Genomic DNA, 14,040 nt, shown 5'->3' with positions numbered 1-14,040 from the left:
GTGTACGGGGTGAACATCTGGGAATACTAACAAAAGGGTAGTTCTTCTATTGATTCACCCACTAGATCCATTACAATCAATGTTCTGATTTTGACCTTTGCCATGATCTTACGAATTGCCCCAGCAGTGGAACAAGGTTCTGATTGTTTACTCAAGGAATACTGCAAGTGAGACTGAAGCAATAAACCCTATGGCTATGATTAGAAATGCTAACAACTGGACATAAATGCAATGGTGCGCAGCTGTTGGGATTTTATACAATGAGATCTGGCTATCTGCTGCATATTTATGCCATAAGGTTGAGATCTCTGCTGGGTTTTATATGATGGCAAATTGGCACATATTCAGGGCTCAAAACAAATTTTTGAATCACAGCTTGCTTCCAATTGAAAACCACGAGGCAGGATCTGTAGAGAAGAAAGGCTTTCTACTTTTGATTAGAGCACTGAATCCATTTAAACAGTCTTATTCAAAATCTGAACTCCCAAGTCAAGGAATGGAGCTGGCCACCTGTTAGATTAGAATGGACTATGAGAGTGCTTTCTCTGTTCCCACCATATCATTTGGAGATTTAAATTCCTAGTCACAGATCACTGCAGAAGGCTGAAATTAATTCTGATTGTTTTCTAAAAATCATAAATACATTTTTAACAACTTTTGCCCATCTAAATAGATAAAGATAGTCTTTTGATGTGACAAACTCCTTCCACAGCCAGTCGAAAGCTAGAACCTGTAGTTACACAATTTTTTCAATACCTATTCTCTAGATGTGAGCCCAACTGGAATTTATTCTCCATCTCTGCTACCCTTAACAAAAATGAAAAGAACTGCGGATGCTGTAAATCAGGAACAAATACAAAGTTGCAGGAAAAGCTCAGCAGGTCTGGCAGCATCTGTGGAGAAGAAAACAGAGTTAATGTTTCAGAACTGAGGAAGGATCACCGTACTCAAAACATTAACTCTGTTTTCTCCTCCACAGATGCTGCCAGACCTGCTGAGCTTTTCTAACAACGTTTTTTTGTTCTGCCTCCCTTAGACTGGCTCCAGAGTGCAGTTGGAGTGAACTGCATTGGTGTGGGAGTGGTGACACATATTAGCCAGGCTGGGACAGTAGGTTAGCTTGCCTAACAGAAAATAACATAGCAGCTAGGTTTTCATGATCACCTGAGAACTTTATGGCAATTTTGTTTTTTCTTGATTTATAAACTGGATTTAAATTCTTAACTGCTGGGGTGGAATGTGAACTGAGATTCTGGTCAGTCCAGACCTCTGGATAAGCAGACAAATAATAGCATTTCTAACACTGCGGGACCCACCAGAGTGAGCAGGAAACTGTTGGTCAGGATAATAAAGTGTGAAGCTGGATGAACACAGCAGGTCAAGCAGCATCTCAGGAGCCCCACCCATCCCATTGACCAATTCCCACCACTCTCCAGTTGCATTCACCTATCACCATCCCACCCACTTTTCTGAAGCCCCACCCTTCCTCTTACTATTTATTTCCCAGCCCCCTTCACCCTCCCATTGCTGAAGAAGGGTCCAGACTCAAAACATCAACTTCCCTGCTCCGCTGTTGCTGTCTGGCCTGTGTTCCTCCAGCTCCATTCTGTGTTGTCTCTGACTCCAGCATTTGCAGTTCTTGCTATTCCATTGTTTTGCCCTTCTCACATTTGATCACTTAATCTGAACTATGAACATCCTTTCTCCCCCAGTACTCTAACCCTTCCCAGCACAATTGCATAAATGCTGCCCCCTCCACACTTCACTTTAGCTCTGATGAAGAATTATCTAGACTCAAAACATTAGCTTGCTTTCTCTTCATGGATACTGCGGACCCGCTGTGATTTTCATTCCAGTAGCATACCACCAACAAACACATTGTCTTCTCACTCCCTCTATTTGCATTTCACAGGAATTGCTCCCTCCAGGACACTCCAGTCCATTCCTCAACCACCAACACCACCCTCCCTTCCTACTGCACCTTCCCATGTAAACACAGAAAGTGCAACACCTGCCTCATCACCTCCTCCCTACTCACCATCCAAAGGCCTAAACAATCTTTCCAGGAAAAGCAGCATTTCACCTGCACCTCTTCCAAGGAGATCCCCTCCAGTCTGTGCATAAGCATATCCCCAACCTTCCTGCAGCCGGTCATTTTAACACAGCATCTTGCTGGCATGCCCACTTGTCTATCCTCGGCATGCTGCAACACTCCAGCAAATCACACTGCAAACTGGAGGAGCACCATCTCATCTTCAAACTTGGCAGTATATAACCTTTTAGGCTTAATATTGAGTTTGACACCTTCAAATTGTGAACCCATTCCTTTCCTTAGTTTTGGCTTTGCTTGTTACATTCTCTGTCACCCTCTTTACCCTCCTGCACCCCATTGTGACTGCCTGTTCTTTCAAGTCTGGCAGTTAGATACACCATTATTCTGCCATTCTTGCATTCTGATTTCTTAATCTGACCTAACAACAACCTATATCCCCCAGAATTTCACACCACCCTGCCAAATATTGCACAGATGCTGTCTCCTCCACGCTTTACTTCAGTTCTGATGAAAAGTTATCTACACTTGAATTGTTATCTTGCTTTTTCTCCATGGGAGCTGCCTGACCTGCCGTAATCTCCAGCATTTTTTGTTTTCAGTACTTGCATTATAACCTCTCACACCAGAGTGGTCCTAACCAATCGACGTTTCAGGACTGACGAAGACTGTTGCTAGGGGAGTGGGCCTGATGGCATTAAGCCTTCTCCATTGATCTATTTTTTAATCAAGCAGTTTCAACGCTCTCACATCTCCCCACGGTTTTCTTAGCTTTCTCTCTATTTCAACACAGTTTCCGCCTTCAATTCATCACTGATTCTTTCTTTTATTTGGCTGGTTTTATCATTTGAATAATGCTTTCTTGTCATTCCTCTCTACTTTTTGTATTTTTCTCTTTTTCCTTTTTTATATCCTTCAGCTCAGTTTAAGGACTGACTCTGAAACATCAATTGCTTGCTCCCTCTATGGATGCCTCTGACCTGCCACTTTTCAAACAGCTTTCACAGAAACACGGCACAGTAGCAACAGCTTGATTCTCTGTTCGATTAGATCATAGTTGATCAGAACGCCTACCCACTTTCCCAGCTTTGCTCCTTGTGGAGAATAGATTGCACGAGGAATCTTTTTACAAAGATTGCTCTGTCAAATTCATTAGAAACAGTCAATGAAAAGTAATGGTTGGTAATAAGTCAGCAGTCACCATAGATCCTGTTGTTCATGAAATCTTCTAAACAATGCATTTTTTGTAGTGCGATCAAAACCACATTTTTTCTTTATTCGTTGATTGTCTTACGTAACTTTAATTTATCAGTTTAACCTTGAAACCCTCGCCTGGCATCCAGCCTGTGTTTATTTTGTGTTGTAACACAGCACGTCCACACACATTCTATAGTTCTGATGTTAGGACTCGAGGGCCACCTAAAGCTTTCTACTCCATCTAATGGGGTGAATTTTTAACTTAAAATCAACTGGGGACAGGCGCTCTCACAATATTTAAGAAGCATCTGGACGACCACTTAAAATGCCAGAGCATATTAGGTTATGAACCAAGCACAGGTAAATGGGATTAGTGCAGTTTGGTGTTTGTTGGTCATAAAGATATGGTGGGCCAAATCGCCTGTTTCAACGTTGCATGACTCTATGACTCCAAGTCCATACACCCTGTAGATTGTAGAGATTGTAACAAGGTCAACCAGGTGGACCTTACAGAATACAAATTCCCTAACTGGGACAGATTTACTGTCCCAATCAAGGAGTCGAGGCTGACACAGAAGAATAGGGCCACGAGGCATCCTTTATTAAATCTACAGGTATGAGGCCGGAAAAGCACAGCAGATCAGACAGCACCTGAGGAGCAGCAAAGTCAACATTTTGGGCCAAAACCCTTTGTCGGGACTGGTGAGAGGTTGGGAGCCCAGAAATAAATAGAGGGGAGGGGACCCAACCCTTACTCCACAACACTCTTTACACTTTTGCAGGTCCCATGTATTTAATTCTCTGCATCCAACATATGGTTCCTTATCTTAATTTATCAAATTCTCAAAATCCAGGGATGCTTGGCCTAGCCCTTCACTCTTAATAGACCATGCTGGAGCCCCACTATACTACTTTTGAAATACTCCCACTTTCCAAATATGGACTTAGCTGCAATAGCTGCTGCCAGTCTATGTTTGCCAGATCCTGTCTAATGAAACTGAAATTGAAATTAGCCTTTCCCCAGTTTAGACACAACTTCTGCACTGTCCCTATCCCTTTCCATAATGACTTTCAGAGTTATGGTCACTATCTCCAAAATGTTCACTCACTGACATTTCAACCACTTGACCGATTTCATTCCTTAGGATTAGGTCAAGCACTACCCCATCTCTCACAAGATTATGTATTGGCACAAAATGATCTCCTGGGTGCACTTTAAAAAATCCTTTCACGCTAGGGAGATCCCATTTAAGGCTAGCAAAGTTGACATCCCTTATTACAATAACCCTTATCCTCTCAGAACTTTCTGTTATTCGCCTATCCCTCTGCTCGTCTAATTCCCTCTATTGTGAAGTTTGTAGTATAATCACAGCAAAGTAATCAGCCCTTTTTTAAATTTCTAAGGTCTACTCAGATGGCCTCACTTAAACAACCTTCTAAGACATCCTTCCTCGTTACTGCAGTGACTGTCTTCTTTATCAACAATGCAATTCCCTCCTCTCTTACATCACCCCTAATCACACCTGAAATTTCTATAGATTTAGATTTGTTGTCACATACATAAAAATACAGTGTGATATATGCAAAGTGTCGCCACACTCCAACACCATCTTGAAACACTGAATATAATGCAAGATTTTACTGCAATAGAGTTCATCTTTCTCTCTTCTTCTTCCTGATCCACTGCTAGTTGTGTGTCATTGGTTGAGATCGGCTGGGATCTTTGTAACGAGGTCTGGGATCTCAGTTATGGACCTCTGCCGCTGCCAGTCCTGTGACTACTGTATCCAGGATGCGCGAGTTCCATACTTCCTGTTTCCCATTCGATGCTTCTCCAGACTCTGCTGCCAGTCTGCTTTCCATCCCTTTCACCAAAACTTCAGCTCCTTCAGGCACCTGGATCTAGCTGCAGAATTCAAGCCTCAGCTCAGCCTGTGAGTCCGGGCTGGGTAAGTCAGCCCTTGATCTACTCCTTGCTCACCACAAGACCCAGGGCTGGGGTGCAGCTGTATCTGACTTGTCCTGGCTTTGCTGCTGCTGCAAATGCTGCCAGAGGCCTCCTCCCTGACCTGCCACTCTTTATGTTAATCAGGTTTGGGTTTAACTTGAGGCTTCTTTGAGAAGGAAGTTCTTGTGGTGACGAAATACTCTTCAGGGTCCTCTTCCAAACTATTCTACCTGCTGTTCATTGTGCTAGTCCACATCATCTGCAAAAGGCTCCTTCTTTCACTTTCTCTCATACACATCTCTCAAAACAGCAACAGAAGTGTACAATATTCTGGGCTAAATTCAAGATTAACAACTGAAGCAATTCCTTCTGCACTTTCCCTTTTTGCTTTGAGAAATAGTTGGGACTCTGGAATACCCTACAATGTTGAGCAGCCAGTCCTGCCCTTCCTTCAACCATTTCTCAGGGATTGCAACAATATCATATTCCCATGTGCTAATCTATGGTCTAAGTTCCATGCACCTTACCAGTCAAGGTCCTTGCATTAAAATTTAGCTTTCCAGTCCTCCTATGTGCCTTGTCATGTCCATGTCTTCTCTGCCTGCTGGACTGTCCCAGCATTCAATCTATATCTGATTAAACCTTGTTCCCGACTTTATACCTACTCTGTGCCCCATCCCCCTGCCAAATTAGTTTAAAACTTTCCCAACAACACAAGCAAACTTCCCAGAACTGTTCCCACTGTCTCAGAACCACAATGCAAGCTCAGATTATTATCATGCAATCTCAGTTTACTGTCATCAAGTCTTTGACACCAGTGCACAAAGTGTCTTCTAGGACATTACCACACTCCTGTTTCAAAATAAATCAGTTCCCCAAAGGCACTCTACTATAGTATCCTCCCTACAGCCATTCACTCCCCTCAGCCCTTCACACTATTGAATGTATGTTCAGCTGTGGAGGAATAAGGAAGGGTACAGGATACAGCATGAAGCTCCAAAATACCAATCCTGGGATCAAATCAGCATTTCACAGTGATTGGCACCATCATCTGCCTGTTCTGTGATCAGCATTAGGTGACCATGTGATAAATCCCGATCAATACTGCATACAGAATACTTTACATGAGAAATATGCATTTGTAGTGGGGATATCATTTTGCAATCTTACTGGACTTTGACAGGTCCAAAAACTGGCTGCTGAGCTAATTAAACTATTACATACAGGGCACAGATCAGAACACTTTGGGATTACCGTGTACAGTTTTGGTTATGCATGAATGTAAATGCATTGTAGGCAGTTCAGTGAAGGCTTACGAGACTGATACCTGGAATGAGCAGGTTGGCTTATCAGGATGGGTTGGGCTGGCTGGTCTTGTTTCTTCACTGGAGTTTAGAAGTGTGAGGAGTGAATTGATTGAAGTTTATAAGATGCTGAATGATCTTGATAAGGTGGACATAAAAAGGATGTAACCTCTCGTGGATAAGTCCAGATCGAGGGAGCACCGTTTTAAAATTAGAGGGGTAACCCATTTAGGACACCGATGAGGAGGATGCTTTTCTCTTAATTAAGAGTTTTGCAACTGTGAAATATTCTGCAGTGGAAGCCAGTTAATTGAATATTTTTAAGGTTAATGTTAATACAGTGTTATTAAGCAGGGGAATCAAGGGTTATCAAGGGCAGATGGAAATGTGAAATTCAAAACACAAGTAGATCAGCTATAACTTTAATGAATCGCCAAGCAGGCTGAAGGGGCAAAATTTTCTACTACTGCTCCTATTCTCATGTTCATATACATCAACTCTAAGACTGCCAAAGATGTTTAATTGCAAAAGATACAAATCCTTTAATGCTTCTCTTCTGGATTTCTCAAACGTTGGCCACGGTTTTACCCAATTTACACTGTATCCAATTACATGATTCCATAGATACCTGTTGCCTACGAACATCTCCAATTCTCAGGTCCAGTCCCTATTACAATACTTCAAGGCTGTTTCTTGTTTAGATTAAGAATGCTTGAAAAGAGAACACAATATCCTAGGGTTGTGACAAAGCAAATCTAAATGTAAATCCATACTAGTTGGCCTGAGAGAATCCCATAGCACAATTATGTTGCACAGATGCATTATCAGTCCTTCAGTATTTTTCACTACGCAGTTTAACAGTAGAATATTAAATAATTATTTTGAATAAAAGGGTTTGCTTCACCATTTCTCAACCTTAAATTCTAATACCTCTTTCTAATGTTCACTGGTAGCATTATCATCTCTGACTAGGGGTCAGAAGGCTGTGAGTTAAAGTACTACTTTAGAGATATAACTACATTATCCAGCTTGAAATTTCATTGCAGCACTGAGGGAGGGCATCACCATCTTTGGTCGGGGCGATAAACCAAAATCGTATCTGCCATCTCTGATTAGTGCAAAAAAACTTCAGGCATTCAAAAGCACTTTGGAGCCAATTAAGTCCTTTGCAGTTTAGCCATTTTTGGAATGTAGGAAAATCTAGCAGTCATTTTGCACCCAGCAAAGTTCCACAAGTGGTAATGTGATAAATAATCATATCATTTATTACAGTGATTTTGGTTAAGGGATAGCTATTAGCCAGGTAGAAGTCCTCTTATGTTTATTTCTGGTGATCTTTTTATATCTACCAGAGGTGCAATGTTGCCTTGGTTAACTTCTCATCTGAAACAGCACCTCCAGCAGTGCAGTACTTCTTCAGTGCTGCACCAGAAGATGTGGTCAAGTTTCTACCGTGGAGCTTGAACCACCAACCCCCTAATTCAGAAGAAAGAATGGGACCATTGAGCCATGGCTGATGCCAGGCAAATTAACACCCAGTAAGGCGCTTGTAGTTACATCAGCTTGTTTCAGAACATTCATTATGAGAAGGGAAGGAGCAGCTAAATGTGGAACAGAAAATGAAAGCTACAAAGAAGCGGAAATGAATGCAATTCCCACACTTTACAAAAACACAATGACAAGTAATTGTACTACTATCTGACAACGCCAATATCAGAATAAAGCAATAAAATTTGTTACCTCATTTCGATCCATGCTGCAAGTAGTAACCATTAAAAACTTCAGCAAACCAAACCCAAGAGAACACCATATTTGTTAGCACTGTTCAGGAGTGAGCAGGACCCAAAATCATTTGCCTCTGTGCCTCAGGCGAGAATTTCTGCAAAGGCGGAGCTCCTGGCAGAATCAAGGCCGATCTGCACTAAAACTCTGCCATAATAACAGCTGAGGAACAGTTCAACCATCAGCATGCTCTCCATCTGCTGCGCTCTTGGTCACCATGTGACCTGATGCACTGATACTACTGCTGCAAAAGGCAATCAGCACCATCAATCTTTATCAGGTTTTTGTGCAAGAATGGATTGGTACATTTAATGCAGTTTCACTGTGGGACAGGAAGTACTGCAATTAAAGAATCTTTAAATGAATATTGGTTAAAATATCATTAATTAAAAGGACATTTAATGCTTATTGGTAGTGTTAAAGCAGAGATCGTGTTTCTATAGCATCTTCTACAACCTTAGGACATCCCAAAGTGTTTTACATATAATGAAATACTCTTGAATCTGTTCACAGCTGTAAGAAACGTGGCAACAAAATTTTTCACAGGAAGCTTCCACAATAAAATAAATGATCAGAGATAATTTGGCTATTAGAATGTCGTTTGAGGAAAAAATATTCGCTAGAATTCGATGGAATTCTATTGCTTTTCCTTGAATAGGCCAGAGGATCTACTACATCATTTGAAAGCAATTCTTCCCACAATTAAATGGAAACAGAATCGAAAAGATATAAAGTTTTTACAGCACAGAAAGAGTCCCTCCAGTTCACTATATCCGTACTGGTCAACAAATATCTAACTATTCAAATTACGTTTCCCAGCATTTGGTCAGCAGCCCTGTATGCTATGGTGTTTCAAGCATCCATCTTAATATTTACTAAATTGTTAACAGTTCCTGCTGTGGTAAGATATGCCTTTAAGAGGGACTTGTTCAGTCCTGTTGTAAACCTGATGCTTTGGTGTCTGTTCCATGGAAAGCAGAGGAAATAGCTTTCAGTTTTTTTATGGATTAGACAAAAGAAGAAATGAGTGGATGGAGTCAAGGTTCACACAGACCCAGGGGTTTTGTTTCACTAGTTGAAGTTTAGGGTTTTTGAGTTGAAGCTGCTAGATACAGCTCTCTCTCTGCCGCTGCAAAAGCTGGAGTTCTCTCTCTCTGCTGTTTGAATCATTCTATTGGTGTTCTTTCTCTTGGACCGAAGAAGATAGCAAGTGAGGGAAATGTGAGTTGCTGAATTTTCCTTTGTCAAGGGTTTATGGGAGATGCTGCTATATCAGAACAGTTGATGGGTAGTAGTTGAACTATATATTGCTATACAGTATAAACTGTATATATTTCGATATTGCTAAAGTTGTGCCAATTCATTTTATGCTTGAATTTAATTGTAGTGTAAGAATAAAGGGTGTTTTGCTTAAAGCCTAATACTTTGCTCAATCAAATCACAAGTGGAATGCAGCACCTTACACTTGCCTTTACATAAGATAAAAGTTAGCATCTAGGCTATCTCCTTGATATGTTGTGAGGAGGTTTCGTCCGTCACCAGCTCCTCCAACCTTTTAGGCAGTATGTTCTCAACACTTACAATTCCCTGTGTGACGAGATTTTTTTTCATCAAATCCTCTTTAAACCTTCTGCTTCTTACCTTGAAACTGTGTTCTGTGGTTATTGAGGGGAGAAGTTTTTTCCTGATTATCTTGACTGTGTCCCTCAGAACTTTGTAAACCTGAATCTGATTCCCCCTCAGTCTTCTCTGCTCTAAGGAAGGCAACTCCAGTTTACCCATAGTTGATTTCCTCCAGCCCAGGGGACATCCTGGTGAATCTCCTCTACACCTTCTCTAGTCCAAATACACCCTTGCTATAGTGTCGCAATCAGATCTGCAAACAGTACTCCAACTGTGGCTTTACTAACGTTATATATAGCTCCGTGAGACCCTACCTGCTCTGGTATTCAATGCCTTGGCTAATAAAGGCCAGTTTCCCATATGACTTCTTAACCATGTTATCTACCTGTACTGCTGTTTTCAAGGACCAATGGACATGAACACCAAGGTCCCGCTGATCCTCTATATTTCCCACGATTCCATCATTCAACATCTACTCCCTTGCCTCTCAAAATGCATCACCTCACACTCCAGGATTCAACTCCCTTTGCCACATTCAGCCATCTGAACAGTCCATCTGTATCTTACCATAGTCTAAAGCTTTCTTCCTCAGTTTTTATCACAACACTAATTTTCCTGTCATCTGTGAACCTACTAATCATGCCACCACATTCCTGTTTAGATCATTAACGCACAAACAAACAGCAATGGACCCAGCACTGAACCCAATGGTACACCATGGGATGCAGGCTTCCAGTCACGAAGTCACCCTTTGAGCATCACTCTGCTTCCTGCCACTAAATCAATTTTGAATCCAATTTGCCAAACTGTCCTGGATATCATATGTTCTTAGATTCTGAACCAGTCTACCATCTGAGGCCTTGTCAGAAGCCTTACTAAAGTTAAATAGAATACATCAACTGCACTACCGTCATCTAAACAGCTTGTCACCTCCTTGAAAAAGTCAATCAAATTTGTTACACATGATCTCCCCCTGACAAAGCCATGCTGACTATCCTTAATCAATACTTGCCTCTCTAAATGAAAATTAATTCTGCTCCGCAGACTTTTTCAAATATTTTCCCTACAGCAAATGTTAGACAAACTGGCTTGTAGTTTCTTGGTTTATCCCTACCACGTTTCTTGAATAATGGTACCATACCAATTGCCATCCCGTTCTCTGGCAGCACTCCTGTGGCCAGACAGGGTTTGAACAATAATGTCAGTGTCTCTTTTGTCAACTGTCTGAGATATATCTCATCTAGGCCTGGGCGTCTATCCACTTTCAAAGCTGCTTACACCACTAATACCTCGTCTTTCTCAATGCATTCATTCAAGTTTATTCCAGTATATCACAGTTCCCTTTCCCTGACTTCTATACCTACATCATACTACTCTATAGTGAACACAAATGGAAAACATCAGCTATGTTTCCAAGATAACAAAGTGTAGAGCTGGATGAACACAGCAGGCCAAGCAGCATCTCAGGAGCACAAAGGCTGCCGTTTCGGGCCTCGACCCTTCATCAGAGAGGGGGATGGGGAGAGGGAACTGGAATAAGTAGGGAGAGAGGGGGAGGTGGACCGAAGATGGATGTTTCCATCTATGCTTCCAGCTATGTTTCCAACCCTATTTAAAGATTGCCACTTTAGTCCCTATTGAGCCCTACTCATTCCGTGTCTTTTCTCTTGACCCTAATGAACATGTAAAATGTCTTTGGATTTTTCTTAATGTTACGCGTCAATGTTTCCTCATGCCTTTTAATCACTTTCCTAATTTCTTTTTAAGGAAACCCCTGTGTGTTTTATATTCCTTTAGGGCATCTGCTGTGTTGGGCCTTCAATGCCTACCATAAGCTTCTCTTTATTTCTCTTAACCAATCCTGTACATTGCTTAACTGCCTGGATCTTCTGCGCTTGTTGGTCTCACTGTTCACCTTTAAAGGACATGTTAGCCTGCATTCTCACATTTAACTTTTTGAATGTTTCATCAGAATGTTCTGATGAAGATTTTTCTGAAAGTAGCTGCTCCGAGTCCAGTTTGGTTAGATGATGTCTTACCGCCTTAAGGATAGATAACTACCACTTTCAAGCAGCTGGAAATATAAAATGCTGGAGATCTCAGCGGGTCAGGCAGCATCCATGGAGAAAAACCAAGCTAATGTTTTGAGTCTAGATGACTCTTCATCAGAGCTAAACTGAAGTGTGGAGGGGACAGCATTTATGCAATTGTGCAGGAAGCCATTGGCGTGCTGGGAGAGAAAGGCTGTTGATCGGATTAAGTGACCAGAATGCAAGAATGGCAGAACAATGGTTTTTCTAACTGTCAGACTTTAAAGAACAGACAGTCACAGTGGGGTGTGAGGAAGGGAGAGAGGGTGACAGAGAATGTAGTAAATTAAGCTAAAAGAAAGGAAAGCAATGGGTTCACAATTTGAAGATGTTGTACTCAATATTAAACCCAGAAGGTTGTAAACTGCCTAGTCTGAAGATGAGATGTTGCTCCTCGAGTTTGCATTGTGTTTTGCTGGAGAGTTGCAACATGCCGAGGTCAGTGGGCATGCTAGCAAGACGCTGTGTTAAAATGACTGGCTGCAGGGAGGTCGAGGGTATCCTTGCACACAGACTGGAGGGGTTCTGCTAAGCGGGCACCCAGACTATGTGTGGTTTCTGCACTGTAGAGTAGGCCACATGGTACAGCGACTACAATACACAAGACTGAAAAAGGTACAGGTGAAATGCTGCTTCACCTGGAAAGACTGTTAAGGCCATTGAAGGGCACGTAGGGAGGAGGTGAAGGGGGAGGTGTTGCACTTTCTGTTTTTACATAGGAAGGTGCCATAGGAAGGGAAGGTTGTATTGGTGGTAAAGGAATGGACTAGTGTGTCCTAGAGGGAACGATTTCTGAGAATTGCAGATAGAGGGAGTGAGAAGAAGATCTATTTGTTGGTAGTGTGCTGCTGGAGTTGTCTGAAATGACGGAGAATGATCCTTTGAATGGAGATGCTGGTGGGGTGAAAAGTGAGAATAAGGGGGACCCGATCACACTGTTGTGAGTGATGGGATAGGGCAAGGGCACCTATATGAGAGACACAGTGGTTCAGTGGTTAACACCCGGGTTCGATTCCTATCTTGGGCGACTGTCTGTGTGCAGTTTACACATTCTCCCTGTGTCTGCGTGGGTTTCTGCCGGGTGCTGCAGTTTCTTCCCACATTCCAAAGATGTGCAGATTTGGTGGATTGGCCATGCTAAATTACCAGTAGCGTTCAGGAATGTGTGGATTAAGTGGGTTACAGGGAAAAGGTGTGGGAGATGGGTTTGGGTGGAATGCTCTTAAGACAGTCAGTGTGGACTTGTTAGACTGAAGGGCCTGTTTCCACGCTGTAGGGGATTCTATCCAATTCTGTATCTGTTCGGATGATGTCACCTTCCAAGACAGCACTGCTGACACAGCTTCCTTCTTCCATAACCATAGTTTCCCACCCACTGTGGTTGACAGGGCCTTCAACCAGATCCGACCTATCACCTGTGCTTCCACCCTTGCCTCTTCCCATCACTCACTCAGGGAAATTCTCCTTCATTCTGACTTTACAGCTTATTCTCAGCAGTACTGAAAGAGAGCTGCACTGCTGGAGGGCCGGAACTGACAGAGTGCCTCACTGCTGCAGGATCAGTACTTAGGGAGTACAGCATTGTCACAGGGTCAGGACTTGGGGAGAGCTGCACTGTCAGAGGGTCAGAATTGAGAGGGGACATCACTGTTGGAGGGTCAGTACTGAGGGAGTACTGCACTGCCAGAGGATCAGTACTGAGTGAGTGCTGCCCTGTCAGAAGGTCAGTACTGACAGGATGCCAGACTGTCAGAGGGTCAACGCTGAGGGAGAGCCAGGTGGTCGGAGGGTCAGCAGTGAGGGAGTACCACACTGCTGAATGGTCAGTACTGGGGCAGGGCTGCACTACTGCAGCATCAGTACTGAGTAAGGGCTGCAGTGCCAGAAGGTCAATACTGAGGGAGTGGTGCATTATCAGAGGGTCAGTGCCAGTGGAGAGCTGCTTGTTTTTGGAATTCTCCCCAAAAAGGGGAGGCTGGGGAATGTTGTGTAAGGATGCTAGCCTCAGGTGCTTTGAAGTAACTCTGCTCACTTTTATACAATTGA

At 42.6% G+C, this 14,040-nt stretch overlaps 1 protein-coding gene across 10 annotated transcripts in view; it reads right to left on the bottom strand.

The window, feature by feature from the left end:
• Positions 1-14,040, bottom strand: part of camkk1a (calcium/calmodulin-dependent protein kinase kinase 1, alpha a) — a 302,104-nt gene that overhangs the window by 94,189 nt on the left and 193,875 nt on the right. The window contains exon 1 of one of the 10 annotated variants that reach the window (XM_059655227.1): positions 8,240-8,365. The exons of the other annotated variants lie outside the window; for them this stretch is intronic. Coding sequence (XP_059511210.1) covers positions 8,240-8,272 — 33 coding nt within the window. The 5' untranslated portion in view covers positions 8,273-8,365. Of the gene's footprint in view, positions 1-8,239; positions 8,366-14,040 lie in introns of those variants that run through there. 10 annotated transcript variants of the gene reach the window in all.

The sequence above is a fragment of the Stegostoma tigrinum genome, chromosome 27 (assembly GCF_030684315.1).
Source record: "Stegostoma tigrinum isolate sSteTig4 chromosome 27, sSteTig4.hap1, whole genome shotgun sequence".
Taxonomy (NCBI): Eukaryota; Metazoa; Chordata; class Chondrichthyes; order Orectolobiformes; family Stegostomatidae; genus Stegostoma; species Stegostoma tigrinum.
This window is presented reverse-complemented; position numbering and strand designations above follow the sequence as displayed.